This window comes from Polyergus mexicanus, unplaced genomic scaffold, assembly GCF_030449975.1.
Source record: "Polyergus mexicanus isolate NDT 795.1 unplaced genomic scaffold, iyPolMexi1.0 SCAF_9, whole genome shotgun sequence".
Classification (NCBI taxonomy): domain Eukaryota; kingdom Metazoa; phylum Arthropoda; class Insecta; order Hymenoptera; family Formicidae; genus Polyergus; species Polyergus mexicanus.
Genome location: NW_027223329.1, coordinates 1604908 through 1621163, shown reverse-complemented (window position 1 = coordinate 1621163; position 16256 = coordinate 1604908). Strand labels below are relative to the sequence as shown.

Below are 16256 nucleotides of genomic sequence, written 5' to 3'. Positions count from 1 at the left end.
TTAAAAGCTTTCCGATAAACACAATTGATGGAATATGATTGATTATAAATGATCCTATTGTAATAATGAATGCTATCAGGTCATTCTTGAACGTAATAAAGTATTATCTTAAGATTTGCAGAAAGATAAATCAACTGGATGAGATTTGTTCGATGGATAAATTTATAATTTTTTTTTATTATAAAATTTTCAACAAGTTCGCTGATCTCGATGAGATATAATCGATCGATACAATAATATTTTGTCATTTTGAATTTTGAGAGTTTTAAATGTTAAATTATTTACGACGATTAATTATTATTTCTCATCTTTTCTTATATAATTTATATTACAAACTTATTTCAATAATTTAATGACAATAATGCATTTTAATGAAAAGAATGTAGACATCGGGAAGAGAAATTTCTTTAATTTCACGCGGAATCGATTATTAATCGTTAAATCATTGTTATATCAAAGTTTCGAATAATTTGACACATACACAAATATGTGAACCTACAATATTATAAGTATTTAATAAATTTTATATATAATTACTATATACATATTGCAACGATCTTACTCGATAAAATTGCGGTGCCATTTACAACATGTATACATTGTTACTTAATTATCTTATAACAGTTAACAAAACATCAATATTAATTCTATCACACATTGCTTTCCAGATAATAGTAATACTAACCGACATTTATGGCGCACGTTGCGTTTAGCGTAACTACGTAGAGTATAACAATTAACTCTTAACGATATACAATATACTGGCAAGGTAGTCAAAGACCTTCGAAGTTATCGTTACACGTATTACATAATATAAAGTTGATTCGAAAGTTAATCCGACTCTGTCCCGTTTTACGAGTATCGTCTACTCTGTTAACTTTCACATATTCGATCGCGATTATTCAGCTCCTTATATCTTGTACGAGGATAGTTTTCAGGCATTGTTAGATGCGTTAAGCTCGTGTTATTGCGCTTGTAATTGTTGCGCGATCCGATAACTCGATATTTTTTCACGATTTTTCACTGGTATTCTTGTCAGGGTATCAATAAATGCGTGATGTCACCGAATTCGTACTCGCCCAGGAGAATGCGAAACATATCTCTCATGGTGAGATGATGAATTGTCTCGTTCACGTGGCTCGCTACGTAATCCTGAATGGGCGGCAATATGTCCGGTTTAATGATGTCCATTGCTTCCGGTGTTAACTCCTCAAAGACCTGTGAACAGATCGATTTATCGAATTCCACGCGCATTTAATCCAGCATTTTATAATAATCCGCAATGGAATTTTTTCCGCTCGATATGATCGCCAAAAGTGTACAAAAAATTGTTAAGTGTACGGAAAATTAAACATAACTCAACTATATACAATTGCAATTAAATTGTACTGTAACTTTTCATTGCCGGTTACCTATTTATAATTCATTGCATTCACTTGGAAATAATCAATTGGCGACGCATGGCCAGATTGACAGTTTGCACAATTGAAATTCGCGTTGCCGCCGAGGTGAGAGACGCGAATTAATTGAGCAATTAATATTACGTTCTTTGAACGATGACTGGGTAAGCAGTGAGTGAATGACCGATTAAGAAATCTTGTTCATTTTTTATAATAGATTTTATAATTAAATATTTTTTTGTTTTGTATTTTAATATTTTTAAACATTTTACGAAGTTTCTACATTACGGGATATCATTTCTTTTTTAAAGCATATATTAATTAAAATTTATAATAAAATGAAATGATATTACAATACTTCTCAATAATCATTAATTTCAATAAATTATCGCCTGAAATTTCAATCACTATAATTATATAATAATATTCTTCATTTTAGGAAAATGTGCATCAGACTTTATATAATTATATATTGCAAAATAATTAAAAAATGTACATTTATCAACTTATCAAACATATCTTTCACATATGAATACAAATAGAGAATTTGTCGCATGAATCAAGAGACCGTGTAGATTATTTGACAGCCTATGAAATTTTTGGCCTCTTGAATTGTCCTTCTCCTCTAAATGCGCGGATGCGTATCCATAAAGAAGGATTACGAGGATTAATATTTCGGATGGATTTTTTAACGTTGATCTACTTTGTTCTTTCTCATTACTCTCTCACGGTGGTAGTCTATGGCGGTCTATGAATTGCTACAATATTTTCTTCATACTAGACGAATGATCTTTTTGGGCATATTATGCGCTATGAGAATCGGGGACAAATCTAGTCTAGTAATATGTCGGATACAATTTTACGCGCGATCGGAAAGGCAAACGGCCGATTGTGCTTTCGCGATATATTCCTGTAACAAAGGAAATAGCGAAAAGAAGAATTTTTGCGACGATCGATGACTCACAGATAAATTTAACTATGATATACCGAACACTATTTCACGTGCGAATCGAAACTAGCGGAAGATTGTCAACTATGGATTCGCGATATATTTTCTTATAACATCGCAGAAAATATTAACCGAAAAAAAGTACACGACGACCGACAAATTCTTCTAATCAATATCATTGGACAAAATTAGATTATAATATGATTATCGAGGACAAATTGATAAGAATTTATTTTTATTAAAATTGATATAAATATATTACATAAATTTATATTTATATTTATTTTTTATTATTATTATTTTTATTTTTTTCTTGCTGACGAGAATTCATCTGTTGTCTGAGCAGGAATGGAAAGTCATTGGATAAAATACATATAAAACTAAAAGCGATGAAATCGCGTCTCGAGAGTTAAAGAAATAAAGTTTCATTTTATGCTATTCTTTATTATAATATCGGCACCATGAAGATTCTACACCATTCTATTCCGATAACATTCAAAAATTCATACAAGTTATTGTATTTTTGTGCAAGCTACGCACAGTTTGTTTTACGAGCGGCCTTTTGTGATCGGTATAATATTTATCGGTGAGAAATTTTTTACAACCGCTTCCCCCGCGATATTCGTTGGGATTTTACTCGCGATGCACGAGAACGTCAGTGGAGCGAGGTCACATTTGTTCGGTCATTGAAATTGTAAAAATTCCAGGTTGTCCGTCGAATATTAATCGTTCAGTTCTCGTTCGCGTCTCTCACCTCGACGGCAACGCGAATTTCGACTATACAACTGTCAAATCGGGCCACGTGTCGCCAATTGATTATTTTCAAACGAATGTACAATGAATTATAGATAGCTAACCGGCAATGAAAAGTCACAGTACATTTAATTAAAACATATGGTTGAGTTACGGACGTACATACATAATTATGTGTCGTCTTACTTTGCTCATAATTTTTCCAATCTTCTCACCGCCCATAAAGTTGTCCAGATATATCTTGATGCCACGCAATGAGAAGTCAAGATCGAACCTCTTCAAGTACATTCCTCTAGCGTAGCCCAGAACGGTGTTTACGTACACGCGAAAGCCGCGAACGGTAGTTTTGAAGGGGCCTGCGCCGCGTAGCGGATATAAGTCGCCCAATATACCAGATATGTTATAATAGCCGGTCGCGAAGATCTCGGGAATGGAAATGTTGACGGCGATGGTAGGGCCAATTAGCGACAACTTGGCTCGGTCAATCAGGAAAGTCGATAACTTCCTCAATTCCAGGTTTTCGATCACTAAATTCACTCTGGCGAACAGATTTAACGATGTCATACATATATCTTGTTTTGTTGAGCTATTAATATATTCTAATCGCAACAACCATTGGTATCTTTCGTTGGGTAGAGAGAGAGAGAGAGAGAGAAATAAATCTTAGATAGAAAAGTGTGTGTCTCAGTCACAGACTGTAAAATCGTTTGAATTATTAAAGTAGATAAGAGAAGGTGCGATGACAATATAATTTTGACAAACATTTTAACTTTCAACGCTGCAAAAAGTAAAGATAAACAAGTATTACGTTTTTATAGTCGCTAAGAAACATCCAATGAATTATAAAGTTCGCGAAATTATTAAGGTTTTAATTCTGAGAATCTTTATTATTGTATAAACGCTCCTTCAAAAATTGCATACCAAGATGCGCGCGACCATCGTTCGTTCATCGTGATCTCTCGGAATCTCTGCAATTCGACGTTACCCGACCGATTGCATATCGATTCATCGACTTACTTTCCTATTTCCGGATTATCCGTGTCGATGTCGATTTCGTCGAGCGTGAACGGCTCAAGCGGAGGGATACCTAGCTCCGGGATGCCGTTGCCCATTCGGGCGCGGAATTTCTCCAAGAATCTTCTTAACTTGAACTCGAGACCCATCGACGCGGCGCTGTCGACTGTCCGTCATTCGACGATTAGCATAAATGTGAATAACTGCGTATCAAGTACCGATACTTACTGACGCCGGTTGTCATTCGGGTGGCGTTGATTAATAAATTTCTCGGCCTCTCCACCGCGTTGGTTACTACAATCAGAAGGCGAAACACTCTCTCTCATTTTACTTGCATTCTCGTTTATCTTACTTATCTTATCGCGCCTGCCTTGTTATTGCCGCTGCTCAGGCATTATCTCTTTCAGTGCCGCCGAGCTTCCTGTCTGTTGTATGCCAATTTCTGTTTTATTGTTTATACGCGAAATTGCATGTTCGTGAAGAGATCAAATTTGTTTAATTTTCCGTCAAGAATAGAAGCAGACGAATTACTCTCTATGAACTATGTTTGCGTGAATAGAGGACAAATTTTGTAGGGCTTTAAATATGTATATACGATACATAAGTTATGTACATAAAACATTGCGTTAAACTTAAGTAATTTCATTGCCCAAAGATGAGTCATTATATTTTTAGAATAGTAATTGATTGATATTCTCTATTCTTTTGTCAAGAAGAATAAAAATTGTATTTTTTTTTCTATCGACTCTTTTTTAAAAAAATCTCTTATTGCAAAAATATAATTCCCTGCATTAAATGCAATCAAAATTTATATAAATTTAATAAAAATGTAGTTATAAACTCGAAGAGATTAATAAAATATAGATTTTTAAACTCTGATTTTTTTATTTAAAGAAAATATACTTATATCATTGTATTTGTTATATAACTTTTAATTTAACTTACAATTTGATTTTTATGTGTAATATAATTGTTTGTAATAAAATATGTACATAGAGAAAGTTAACGCGTGAAAATGTCTCTTAGTTGTACAATTTGAGAAATGTTCAATAAGAATATACAGGTGTCTCGGGGTTAAAAGATCGAAGATAGAAGCGCGAAAGTAATCTCATGCATAACATATAGCAGAATCGTTAATTAATCAGCATTGTGATCACTTTATAATATTATCGGTCTTTGACATTTACTATTTAATTTTGAATATAGTTGATGAATTGGACATTTAATTTATTCCATGAATTTATTGAAAAATATGTTACAAATTATTTCACCGTATATAATTTCTCATGATTCGAAAATATATATAATTTATAATTGTATGATATTTATAATTATATATATGATTATAATTATACAAATGGAAGTTATCGAAGTATTTATTGAGAGTCGTTTAAGATTCTTACATTTTTCTTGCACTTTCCTGTGAAAATTAGTTAGTGATTCTACCGTAGTGGACAAATAAAATGTGTAACGTTCAATTTGATCTTCATCATTCGATGGCGATGTAAATGAAGCGACTCGATACTATTCATTTAAAAAGGAATTAAAAAGCAATTTAGGTCATAAACTTATAAAATGCTATTAAAAGCGTATCGTTTCGCGATTTAGAGAAACGCAATCTCTTCTCGATCAAATGCCCATTGTCATGCCGTGTTATTACGGATCGAATTACATGGTATTCCTCCGTTAGAGACGTCCGTATATATTTGCATTTCTGAGAGTGCTCGTCTATTCCACGCGCACGCTTGGAGAATTTACGCAAATTACATTCCCCAACGTTCTGTAGAAACGCAATTGGCCGCTAATCTTTTGACATGCTTCGGGTGCTCTTCTACGTTGCGTATAATAATAGATATACAGCCTTTATACACAAAATAATGGAAAACTAATATTTTTGATTGTTTCAGCATAATGTAATAAAAAACGTGCACGAAAACAATATGTACGTAATATTTTTTAATTAACAATTTAAAAGCATCAAGAAATCTGGATTTAATTGTTAAATATTTTAAATTTCGAAGAACAGATGTTTAAAAGAGCATATTCAAAATTGATCTCTGTTTCTAATTAAATCCATGTAATTTGCATAAATAATAAAGAAATAATATAATAATTTTTATCAGTTATACTTTGAAAATATAAGAAAGAAGTTTCGTAAGATCTGTCGAGATTTTTCAATAAAAACCTACAATACACATTGTTTCTTGTCAATAACAAACGCGCAAGTATTTGTAAGGTTTTTGTAAGCTGCTTTTTTCCTTTTTTTTTTTTTTTCGAGGAGAAGCTGCGCTAAAGCCGCTTTTAAGCGTGAAGTAGATGCATAAGCCTTTGAATTATTATTGCATTTTCTACGAAAACATATTGTATTCCGCGGAAGTATCCGTAACGCGATGCAATAGTTCTTTTTGCCGTTGCACGACTCCCGTTACTGTAACAAACGATTACAAGTTAACGAGGCACCGAACCAAAACCGATTAACCAAAACTTGAAATGCTGATGCTAAAAATGTGTTGCGGTAATTTATTAATATTCATAAATAATTTTTAATAACACAATAATTGTTTCTCAGCATAATATTAATCTTTTTTTAATTAATACGGAAAATAACACAAAACTCGCAGTTAACTGATTTTTGTGACATATTTTTTATCTTAAGGAAATACTTCAAATAATTTTTTAAAATTAGATTTAAATACAATAAAATTAAACCGATATGAAAAAGGAAACGTAATAAAATGCGCTATATCATTTTCCTTTTAAAACCTAAATACACTTGATTCGAATATCGGTTATAATTTCTGAGATCATAGATATGAAGTTATCATAGATATGAAGTATAAAATTGTATGTATAAAATATCTTTAATATTTTTCTTATGATTGCTTTTCTCTCGCTATTCTTTCCAAAGTTCAAACATAAATTGCACTTTGTATCTTCGATATTAATACCTATCATGCAGAAGATATTCATTATATCCATGATACATATTGCGTTTAGCAATCAACTCTCAAAGCATCTCTATTTGCACGTTAATTAAACTGTTTATCGGCGCGTTGATCATGAATGCGAACATTGACTATCATGAATTCGAGAATCGGCTTTCTGTCCGAGAACAGTTGAACCTATCGAGGAATTCCGTTATATATATATATGTATATAATTAAATGATTAATCGAATTTGAGCGTGAGTTTTGTTTTGTTTTTTCAAATAAAGGAACTTTAACACGAGATCTGCTCCTAATCGGAAAGCGTTAAATGATTCTGGTGCAGTAATTAAATGAACTACGGGCACGAGGATACTGTTTCTGTTGTAAGAAACTTTAACGATCGCGTCTATTGCAATTTATAATAGGGTATTATGAGAAAAAGATTTAATAATGTAATAATTGTGAAATAAAATGGACGTATTTAGCCGTGCACGTCGCGATATAATGGAAGCAATTTATATACGCGGTTACGTTTGATTTGCTATGTTTAGATACTCTTTGATCTACGCATTAGCGTTGTATAAAAGATCGCACGCTAAATTTTATTTTCAATGCATTTATATATATAAGATTTCGACTATAAAAAATAATTATCATGTTTTTTATCAAGTGAATATTGCTACGTAAATGATATATTTTGTTGACGATTAAATCAAACGTTTAGTCTTTTAATCTGGATTAAGAGAAAATAGCGGAAAACTGCGAGTTCTGCTTTGGACCTTCAACGGATATTCAATATTAATAAGGCATCGCTTGCTATATTAAACGATTATTACAAACGGAAAAGTACTTTTGAAAATATTTCAAATATTCAATGAGATAATTACATGCGATTATTTTTTTTTTGTTGATTTTTACTCAATGCTGTAAATAAAAACTATGTTAATTCCTATTATTAAGCATTCAACACGTGTTGATATGTAAATTAGTCCTATCTAAATACAGATGTGACTAATGCCGATGTTGGCGAATAAAAAGCGTCTCTTGCGTCAATTCGATTTCTTACGGGAATCTTATTAACCGATATTATTATTCAATATACGTTAAATTTGTTTCAACACATTTATCAATCCGCTGCATAACAAATGTCTCATCGTCCGAATCATTGTTATTTCCGCGAACAAACGTGCAAATGCATTTTTTTTCAATGCTACCTACTCGCGATATAACATGCGTTCCAATAATAAAAAATTCGAATTTATTGATAGTCTTTACCAATCTAGTTCGTATCGTTGAATATTAATTTCATTTTATCGACAGCCGTACCTTGTAATATTTCTTTTTCAGTTTTAGTTAATAAATTGAATTTAATTTAAATTACTGAGATTAATTTTATTTTCGTAGAAAGTAAGACTTTTTCGCACAGAGAAAAATGCTATTATTAAATATATTTAAATTTTTAATATGCAAAAAATATTTCAATGTTTCAGTATTAAAATGTACAATAACATATCTTTTATTAATCGTAACTTACGACCTCCGATACTCCGAATGGAGTTTATCTATGTTCGTACATTATTGTAAAACTATTTTTTAAATAATTGCATAATATATCGGAATGTCTCCTTGAATGCTTCATTTCTGTCAATATCGTATCTAAGGTGTTTTATTTTCATTTTTACAAAAATACGCGTCAGTATGCGCAACATTTATCATTTCGCGTGAGATGTGTTTGCATGGATTATTATCTAAGATGGATCGAGTTAAAATTATGTAATCTATTTTGCATCTGATTAAAAATTTAGATCACTAGTGGATACAATTTCGCATTTATGCATAATTATTTATGCAAGCTACCACAGTTACAAGTTAAATGTCATGTTTGGGAAACTCTCGGGTGAATTACGCCATCCTGATTCACAAGTTACTTAAATGGGTTATAGCGACTTAAAGAGGCTAACTTTATTTTTTGCTTTCATTAATCAAATACTTTCGATCTCGCTGTTGCTTGGCGAGGAAAGGCCTTTCCTCAGAGCTATCTATAATATCATTATCCAACATCTTCGCGTACTTAAACTTTCCATCCATCGCTTCATCCTTAATTGATACTGTTGTGTATGGCTGTATTTGTGTTTTCACTTTCATTGAATCCGCGATGATACAACGCTTCGATATTCAAGCATCGTTATTTATTATATTGTCTTTAAGTTTAAATTCTAAAACGACTCGTTTAGATCTAATTTATTTCGAATGTTTAGATATCAAATTATTGATTATAAAATATACGCGTGCGAAATAATGTTAAAATTTTTTTAATGAAAAATTCAACTTTGTATTCGGTTTTTTAATGGACAAGGTTGCGCAAGTTTAAATAATGTTTTAATAACGGTAATCACGTCAATTGATCAAAGTAAATAAAAAGATATTATGCACACACATCTCGTCCCTTTATCAATTCAAATTAAATTAATTAAAGATATTAAAGCTGTAAGATACAATAATATTTGTAATTGTTATATCGCGCGCAAATTCATAATTGTGCGAGAATAATTTGTCCAAAAATACATAATATTGTATATTTCATTTTGTTACTTAATCATAAAATGTCAATGATTAATATATTGATTGCACAAACATTTATTGAAAAATGTATATTGATATTTCCCTAATAAATATTTCATAAATTAAAAAATAGTGTACAGATATGTAGGAATGATTTGGTCTATCAAGCAGAGTAGGTCAGAATAAATCATATAATAGTCTAGAATAGTCTCTTTTATTATCTCGATGCAGCCCCATGTGTTTATTCACTTTCTATAGCATCGACTCTATATTTAATTCTTTATCTCCATTTCTTCCCCGTTTCTAAATAGTTCGCTAATATCTACAAATATTTGTAGAACATTCGGTAAATTCGTCTACGTGGTACATCGAGATTGTCATTTAGATTGACTCACGGAAATTGGTTGCGGTATTTGCGACGTTACCGATGCCGCCTAGTAGGGCGGAGGGCAAGGGCTCGGTGGGCGACGCGCTAGCCCCCGTCATCGTAAGTACGACGACGCACATCATCCTCGTCGGAAGTAGGCTCGTTACGCGATACTTCATCGTCCTCGCGTGTGTTGTGACAGCTCGGTCGTAGACAAGATCGGCACGGGAAACGCGGCGCGGAAAATAGGCCGATCGACCCGCTCCCGTGGAAGCAGGAAGGCTGACTGACAAGATGAAAAACCGTCGATAGAGTTTACTGCTGCTGTGAACGAGTCAACTCCTTGCTCGCCACGTGCGTGTATGCGTGTGCGAGCGTGTCCAGCGAAAGTGAACGCTCGCGCACGCACGCGCGCGCGTCATCCGTGTCGGCATTTACACGCTCGGCTCGGTTTCTCGTGTCAGAATGCGCTCCGGGCGAAAGCGTTGCAGAATTTTTCAAAGTCCGCGCATCACATTATCTGACAATTATACATAATATAAAAAGATCGACACGCACATATTTTGTTTATAAGATTCTCGTTCGATGAGCGAAGGAATGATTTTATATTTTTTTTTTTTTTTTGACAAGTCATTAGAAAGTCACTATCGTCCAAAATGGGTCACTATAGTCATTTTTTGTCTTGAGCTGACATGAAATTTATAAAATGTAAGAGTTGTATTCATATTTTTGCTATGACGATTGTTACTTGCTCACATATTTAATAAAATGCACTGTTTATTTAATTATTATATTTTATTATTTTTTTATTAATTTGTCATATGTTAGGCTATATCCAAACATAAATCCTTTTATTTGTCTTAAATGGCTTTGATTACTCCGAAAATTTTATACACAATGTCATTTTTCATTACTATTTTAATACCTAGAGGTTACTTTTTGTCACTTTTTATGTCAAAAAGCAAGCACTATTTCCCTTTTTTAATCTGATGATGACTGCGCTGATATGTATTTCTATATATATATATATATAATGCATATTTTCTCTGTCTATAAACCTACAAATTTCAAAGTTTATCCGAAAATTTTTTCTCCAATTTTTTTTCAAGTTTTCGTATTTCTAATTTTATCGACATTCATTGGCGATTGTTCTGAAACATAAAACGTACAATATTCAATCAATATAAAACGAACCAAAAAAAAAAGAAACGTTAAATAAATGAAACATTTATTATATTCTTATCTGTTCGTGATAAAAAGTGATTTTGATTTTTGCTATTAATTTTGACTTTCTAAGAATTTTACTGTTTTCAAATTTTAGAAAAGTAACTATAATCTATTAAAAAAGAAGACAACTGGATACATTAATAATTACGTGACTAATCCAGAGATCTTCGTTTTTTCAATCTCAATATTTAGAGATAAGAATCATATATATAATTTAGTCACGAATCAATCTAGCTTGTCACTTACATACCCAAACATATAAAAATGCGCGATCGGGTGGCGAGGCTTCTATCCTTGTCATATATTACTGCAAAATTCCGAGATGATTAGTCAATTAAATTTGACTGGCTGGTGAAATCGACTATGGATCACACAAGCGAGAGTATACTTTCTGCGCGATCGTCGTTTATCTGAATAGATAAAACGCTTCTCTATGCGGGCTATTCGAAATTATTCCCTACAGGTCCCTAATCGTTCGGAGCCTGTCCGGAATTGTCTATACGAGTCGCACTCTTTCCGCTCTATTTAATCTAATTCGTATAATTTTTCAGATAGATACTTTCTGAAATAAAAGGTACAAGACTTTCATTTCTTCGTAGAAAATTTGAAATAAGTAATTGCTTCCACGCGATATGAATCGTCATCACGCGACGTACGTGAATAGGAATATGTTACATGCATGTTCACGTGTTACGAATTCCAAGGATCTTGTCAATTCGATCCTCGTATGTATGTAATACGTTTGGAGAAAGTGAAGGTCCTACATACTCGTACGTGATTTTACGATTCATTATGGTGAATGCTGTGATCATGAAAAATGGTTCGAATTGATATGATAAAAATGTATTATTACAAGCAGCTTGATAAAATTATTAATACGAACAAATTTATTTATTATATCATCTTATGAGTTATGAATTTTTATGGTACAAAATTCCAATTTCGAAACATCTTTTGTCGTTCTTATAAAATTTCTATTTCGAACTTACGTCCCTTCGATATGTTATCGGAAAAATATAAGATACATAAAAGTAAGATATTCTACCTACATCTTAAATTTAATTTTTGAATATTACGTATTTACGTGAACCTTGCACTTGCGTGAATATTGACATTACGCTGCAATTTTATCGCGAAAATGTTTGCACAAAAGAATCATCGATCGTCACGCTGCGAACTTGAACTATGATTATATTTTATTTTTTTCCCCCCGTTTTTTTTTTTTACTCGAGATTGATTTTTTGTTCTCGCTGTTTCCGCGTGTGCTATTACGACGTGTAACTGGATTAACGAGCTGTAGCGAGCTTAAAATTCGTTTCAGCGTGAAATCAAGCAATTGTCACTCTCGTATTTTCAACAAATTTTTCTAAAAATGTCTTATATCTAAACGTAATCTTGTGCCGAAAAAAGGACAAGGACGGAACAAAGTAGCACATTAACACATTCATTGCAATTATATACAACTTATATGAGAATATATGATTTAAATTGTTATTAAATTTCTTTTCTATTAAAAAAAGTCCTATTTGAATGATGTGAATCTTCAAAAGATATAGCTAAAGGTATACCTTGTCGTAAAAATTTGAGGTAAAAGGGCATAAACGCAACGTATAATATGTATTCTAAACAAAGACGATTTCACATTTCTTTAAACTTTCAAAGAATATTGACAAAGAATATTTCACATTTCTTTAAACTTTCGCTGATTTAAAAAAAGATTATTCGTTATTTAATTTAAAAAAATTAAATTGGTTATTTTACTTTTTAATCATCTAATCAATAAAAAAATTTATGTCACTTTTATTACATTAAGAAAAGGATAATACGATAAAATAGAGAGGGGGAACAAGCGGGGACTAAGCCCCTCTACTCTCTCAGCCTTATTAAATAAATAGATAAATGTAGGCAACGCACGCAATAAGTTACGCGCGGCGTTTACACACAAGAAACTATTAGATTTCTATTTTATCTAATAAAGTAAACTCGTATACCGGCGTTAACATTATGAGTGAACTATAACTGATGTAACGCAGAAATTTAATTTAAAAAAATGAGAGAACTTCCGCGATCGGGTTCGTGATATAATCGATCTCGGTCGTTTTCTCGATCGCGAGGTCTCGGATTAACATTGTATAACCGGGGGTCATTACATGCATATTGCGGACGCGGAAGCGCGCGGAAGTGGCTGCGTATACTGTAGACAGTGCGAGGTAAATTGTCGCAATATACGTGATGGCGACATCGTGAATAAAGGGAGCACACGCCGCGTGTAAAAGTACTTTACTTGTTGCGCGAGGTTACGTGACATGCATCATTATCGTCGTATCGTCCTGTGGGGTTGTCTCCATCTCGAACAAGCATCTCCGTAGCATCGTAATCAAGTAATTACATCTCGAGCTAAATGTCGTTGCCTTGAGAGAAGAAAAATGCGCATGTTAGATGACGTCTGTGTGCAAACGAGTTCTTCCAATATTTGTTTTCGTTGCTAAATAATATATAAAAATTATCGACAGTTTCCGTAGAATTTTTGTTCAATATGCAAAAAATAGTATGAAACTAATTACGATTTTTTTAATTAAAGAAATAATGAATTCCTTACCTTTTTATCATTCGGAGAAATTTAAGGAATGTGTTTATTATTGATATCAAGAGATACGGTAGTGTCTCGTGCCAAATAAATGCACAGCTAAAAGTCGATTCGTGATTCAGAGTATTTAAGATTTTCAGATATCAATATAACCACTGAACGGATTAAATTCTTACTAGGTTTATATAATCGATAACTTGAATTACATAAATCTTTATTTTTGCTCTACGTGCTTTCTAATATATATGATTGCGTTATTCTAATTATATATATAGTAATTCAGCTTTACGCATGCATATTCTCTGAGCTAGGTAGTTTTACTAGTTTAGTACATTGAAAAAAAAAAAAATTATTAACTTGACTAAATCCGTTCAACTAATTATCATTTTTTTCATTGAAATATTTATATATTTAAGTCAAATACGACATGTTAAATCTAACATGACGTATATTTGACTTAAATATAATAAATATCTCAATTTAAAAAATGGTAATTAGTCGAACGGATTTAGTCAAGTTAACATTTTTTTTTTTTTCCCCCAATGTACTCGATATTTTTCATACAATTTCAAATTTCATATCTTAAATTTTCGTGTTTCAAAAGCTATTTTGAAATAATGAATTTCCTCAGTCATCATTTATGGAATTACAAGATGGTATATGGGAAGGATTACAAAATGCAAAACAAAAAGTCAGAAGTAAAGGTAAGAGAATCGTATCACGAAATGTTAGCGTTCGGCGAAAACGACCATCTTTGGCGCATGTGGAGTTTACCGGTAGTAAACAAGACAAAAAAAGAGAGGGTCATCTATACTTGTGCCAAGCACTGTCTGCTCCCGATAATGTAATACAAAATTTACATTTAATCCGGAGATTTTTATTTCTATTCAATAGGACTTTCATATATTCTATTTTAGCAGTACATTCCATTTGCTGATTTTTTTCTTCATCCAGAGCCATTTTATAGAAACGCTAAAGGTCGCGCTTGTGCATGCTCGACATTTATCAGAGACATTGTTTCAATACATTTTCCTATTTTACGATATTCTTTTTCTCATAGAAACACAATATTGGCTTTCTCTTGGTTTATTATTTCGAAGGTTCCCGGATTTTTTTTCATAGAATCTTAAATTATTTTCGAACTCTTTTATTTGTATTTCTGCTGTTGCTTGGTTGCTGTTCGTCGTTCTTATTCCAATAACCGCAGCTAACATTTCGTAATATGATTTTCTTACCTTTGTTTCTGACTCTTTGTTTTGCATTTTGTAATCCTTCTGATAGTATCTTATAATTCCTTAATGAAACATTTTCTTTTGGTTCAAGTCCCATTTGTTTCAGAAAGATGTCTGATTAATTCAGATTCATCATCATATCATTACCATAGAAAAGACTTATAGTATTTCTTTCTTCAAAGCTTATAAAAATATTATCACATACTCAAATATTATCATATATATTTATCAAATATGATATACATTTATTATTTATAAAACTAATTATTGATTCTATATACTTAAATAATTCATATCCAAATTACTAACAATTACAAATATTATTATATTAAATATTAAATGACATTAAAGAGTTTAGTTAATACGGTTTGTATGCAATTTAAATACATAAGTTTATATATATAATAATATTTGTAATTTATCTGAAATTACCTTCAAAGGAACATCTGCAATTGTCCCATTTACAATTAGATTAGATATCATATTTTCATTAATCGTCATATTTTGTTTGGTCTTCTACATAAGGTCCAAATTCATCAAGGGTCTAATGACGAAATCTTTAGTATTGGTAATATAAATACTAACATTATTTTGTTTAATATTAAACATAGCATTAGTTGTTCCAAAACCTATAAAAATAAAAATATACATTAGATTTTAATGTGTTCTTGATAATATATCAAGGCAGTTAAAATCTGTCGGCCCTAATATGCATAATTATCTTTATTATATTTTGAACTTATAATTTTTATACATTAGCATTTATTAAAGTCTGTTGTAGCTGGTATGAAACTATGAAAGTATATATTAAAAATCGTAAAAGGATGCATTCTTACATAATCAACAAATTCTTTGCGTGTAATTAAAAAAAAAAAAAAAGCATAACATTAATCTCTTTACTTTTGAACTACGAGTGCATCACTCATCTTTTAGAAAACAATCATATAATCTCAATTCGGAGTCTTATGTATCTATATACGTGGCATTCTATTTTTGATATACCAAATTTTGTCGATAAAAGAAAAGTTAAAATTCTAGAAATTAATATACCAAAGGCGGAAAATAATTGGACAGTTAAACGGTCAATTACGAGAAAAAGATAGAACGCGATCCACCTTTACCTTCGCAGAACTTCTTGGGAAGCCTCGCCAGGATGAAACGATGGTTTCTTATGGTTCCTCTGGTGCGTGTATAATTTGTTACGCGAGGTTTTTATCTAAGGAGGAATCTGTCTCGAA

At 31.8% G+C, this 16256-nt stretch overlaps 2 protein-coding genes across 2 annotated transcripts in view; one reads left to right on the top strand and one right to left on the bottom strand.

Moving 5' to 3' along the window:
- LOC138936379 (uncharacterized) overlaps positions 1–16256 on the top strand; it is a 406360-nt gene that overhangs the window by 38913 nt on the left and 351191 nt on the right. The gene's annotated exons all lie outside the window — the stretch shown is intronic.
- On the bottom strand, positions 367–10260 carry LOC138936216 (uncharacterized). Its single transcript, XM_070301428.1, has 5 exons — positions 10001–10260; positions 4345–4410; positions 4120–4282; positions 3289–3640; positions 367–1218 (listed from the first exon to the last, which is right to left on the bottom strand). The coding sequence occupies exons 1-5, from the start codon at positions 10149–10151 to the stop codon at positions 1036–1038; spliced, it is 915 nt and encodes a 304-aa protein (XP_070157529.1). The 5' UTR covers positions 10152–10260; the 3' UTR covers positions 367–1035.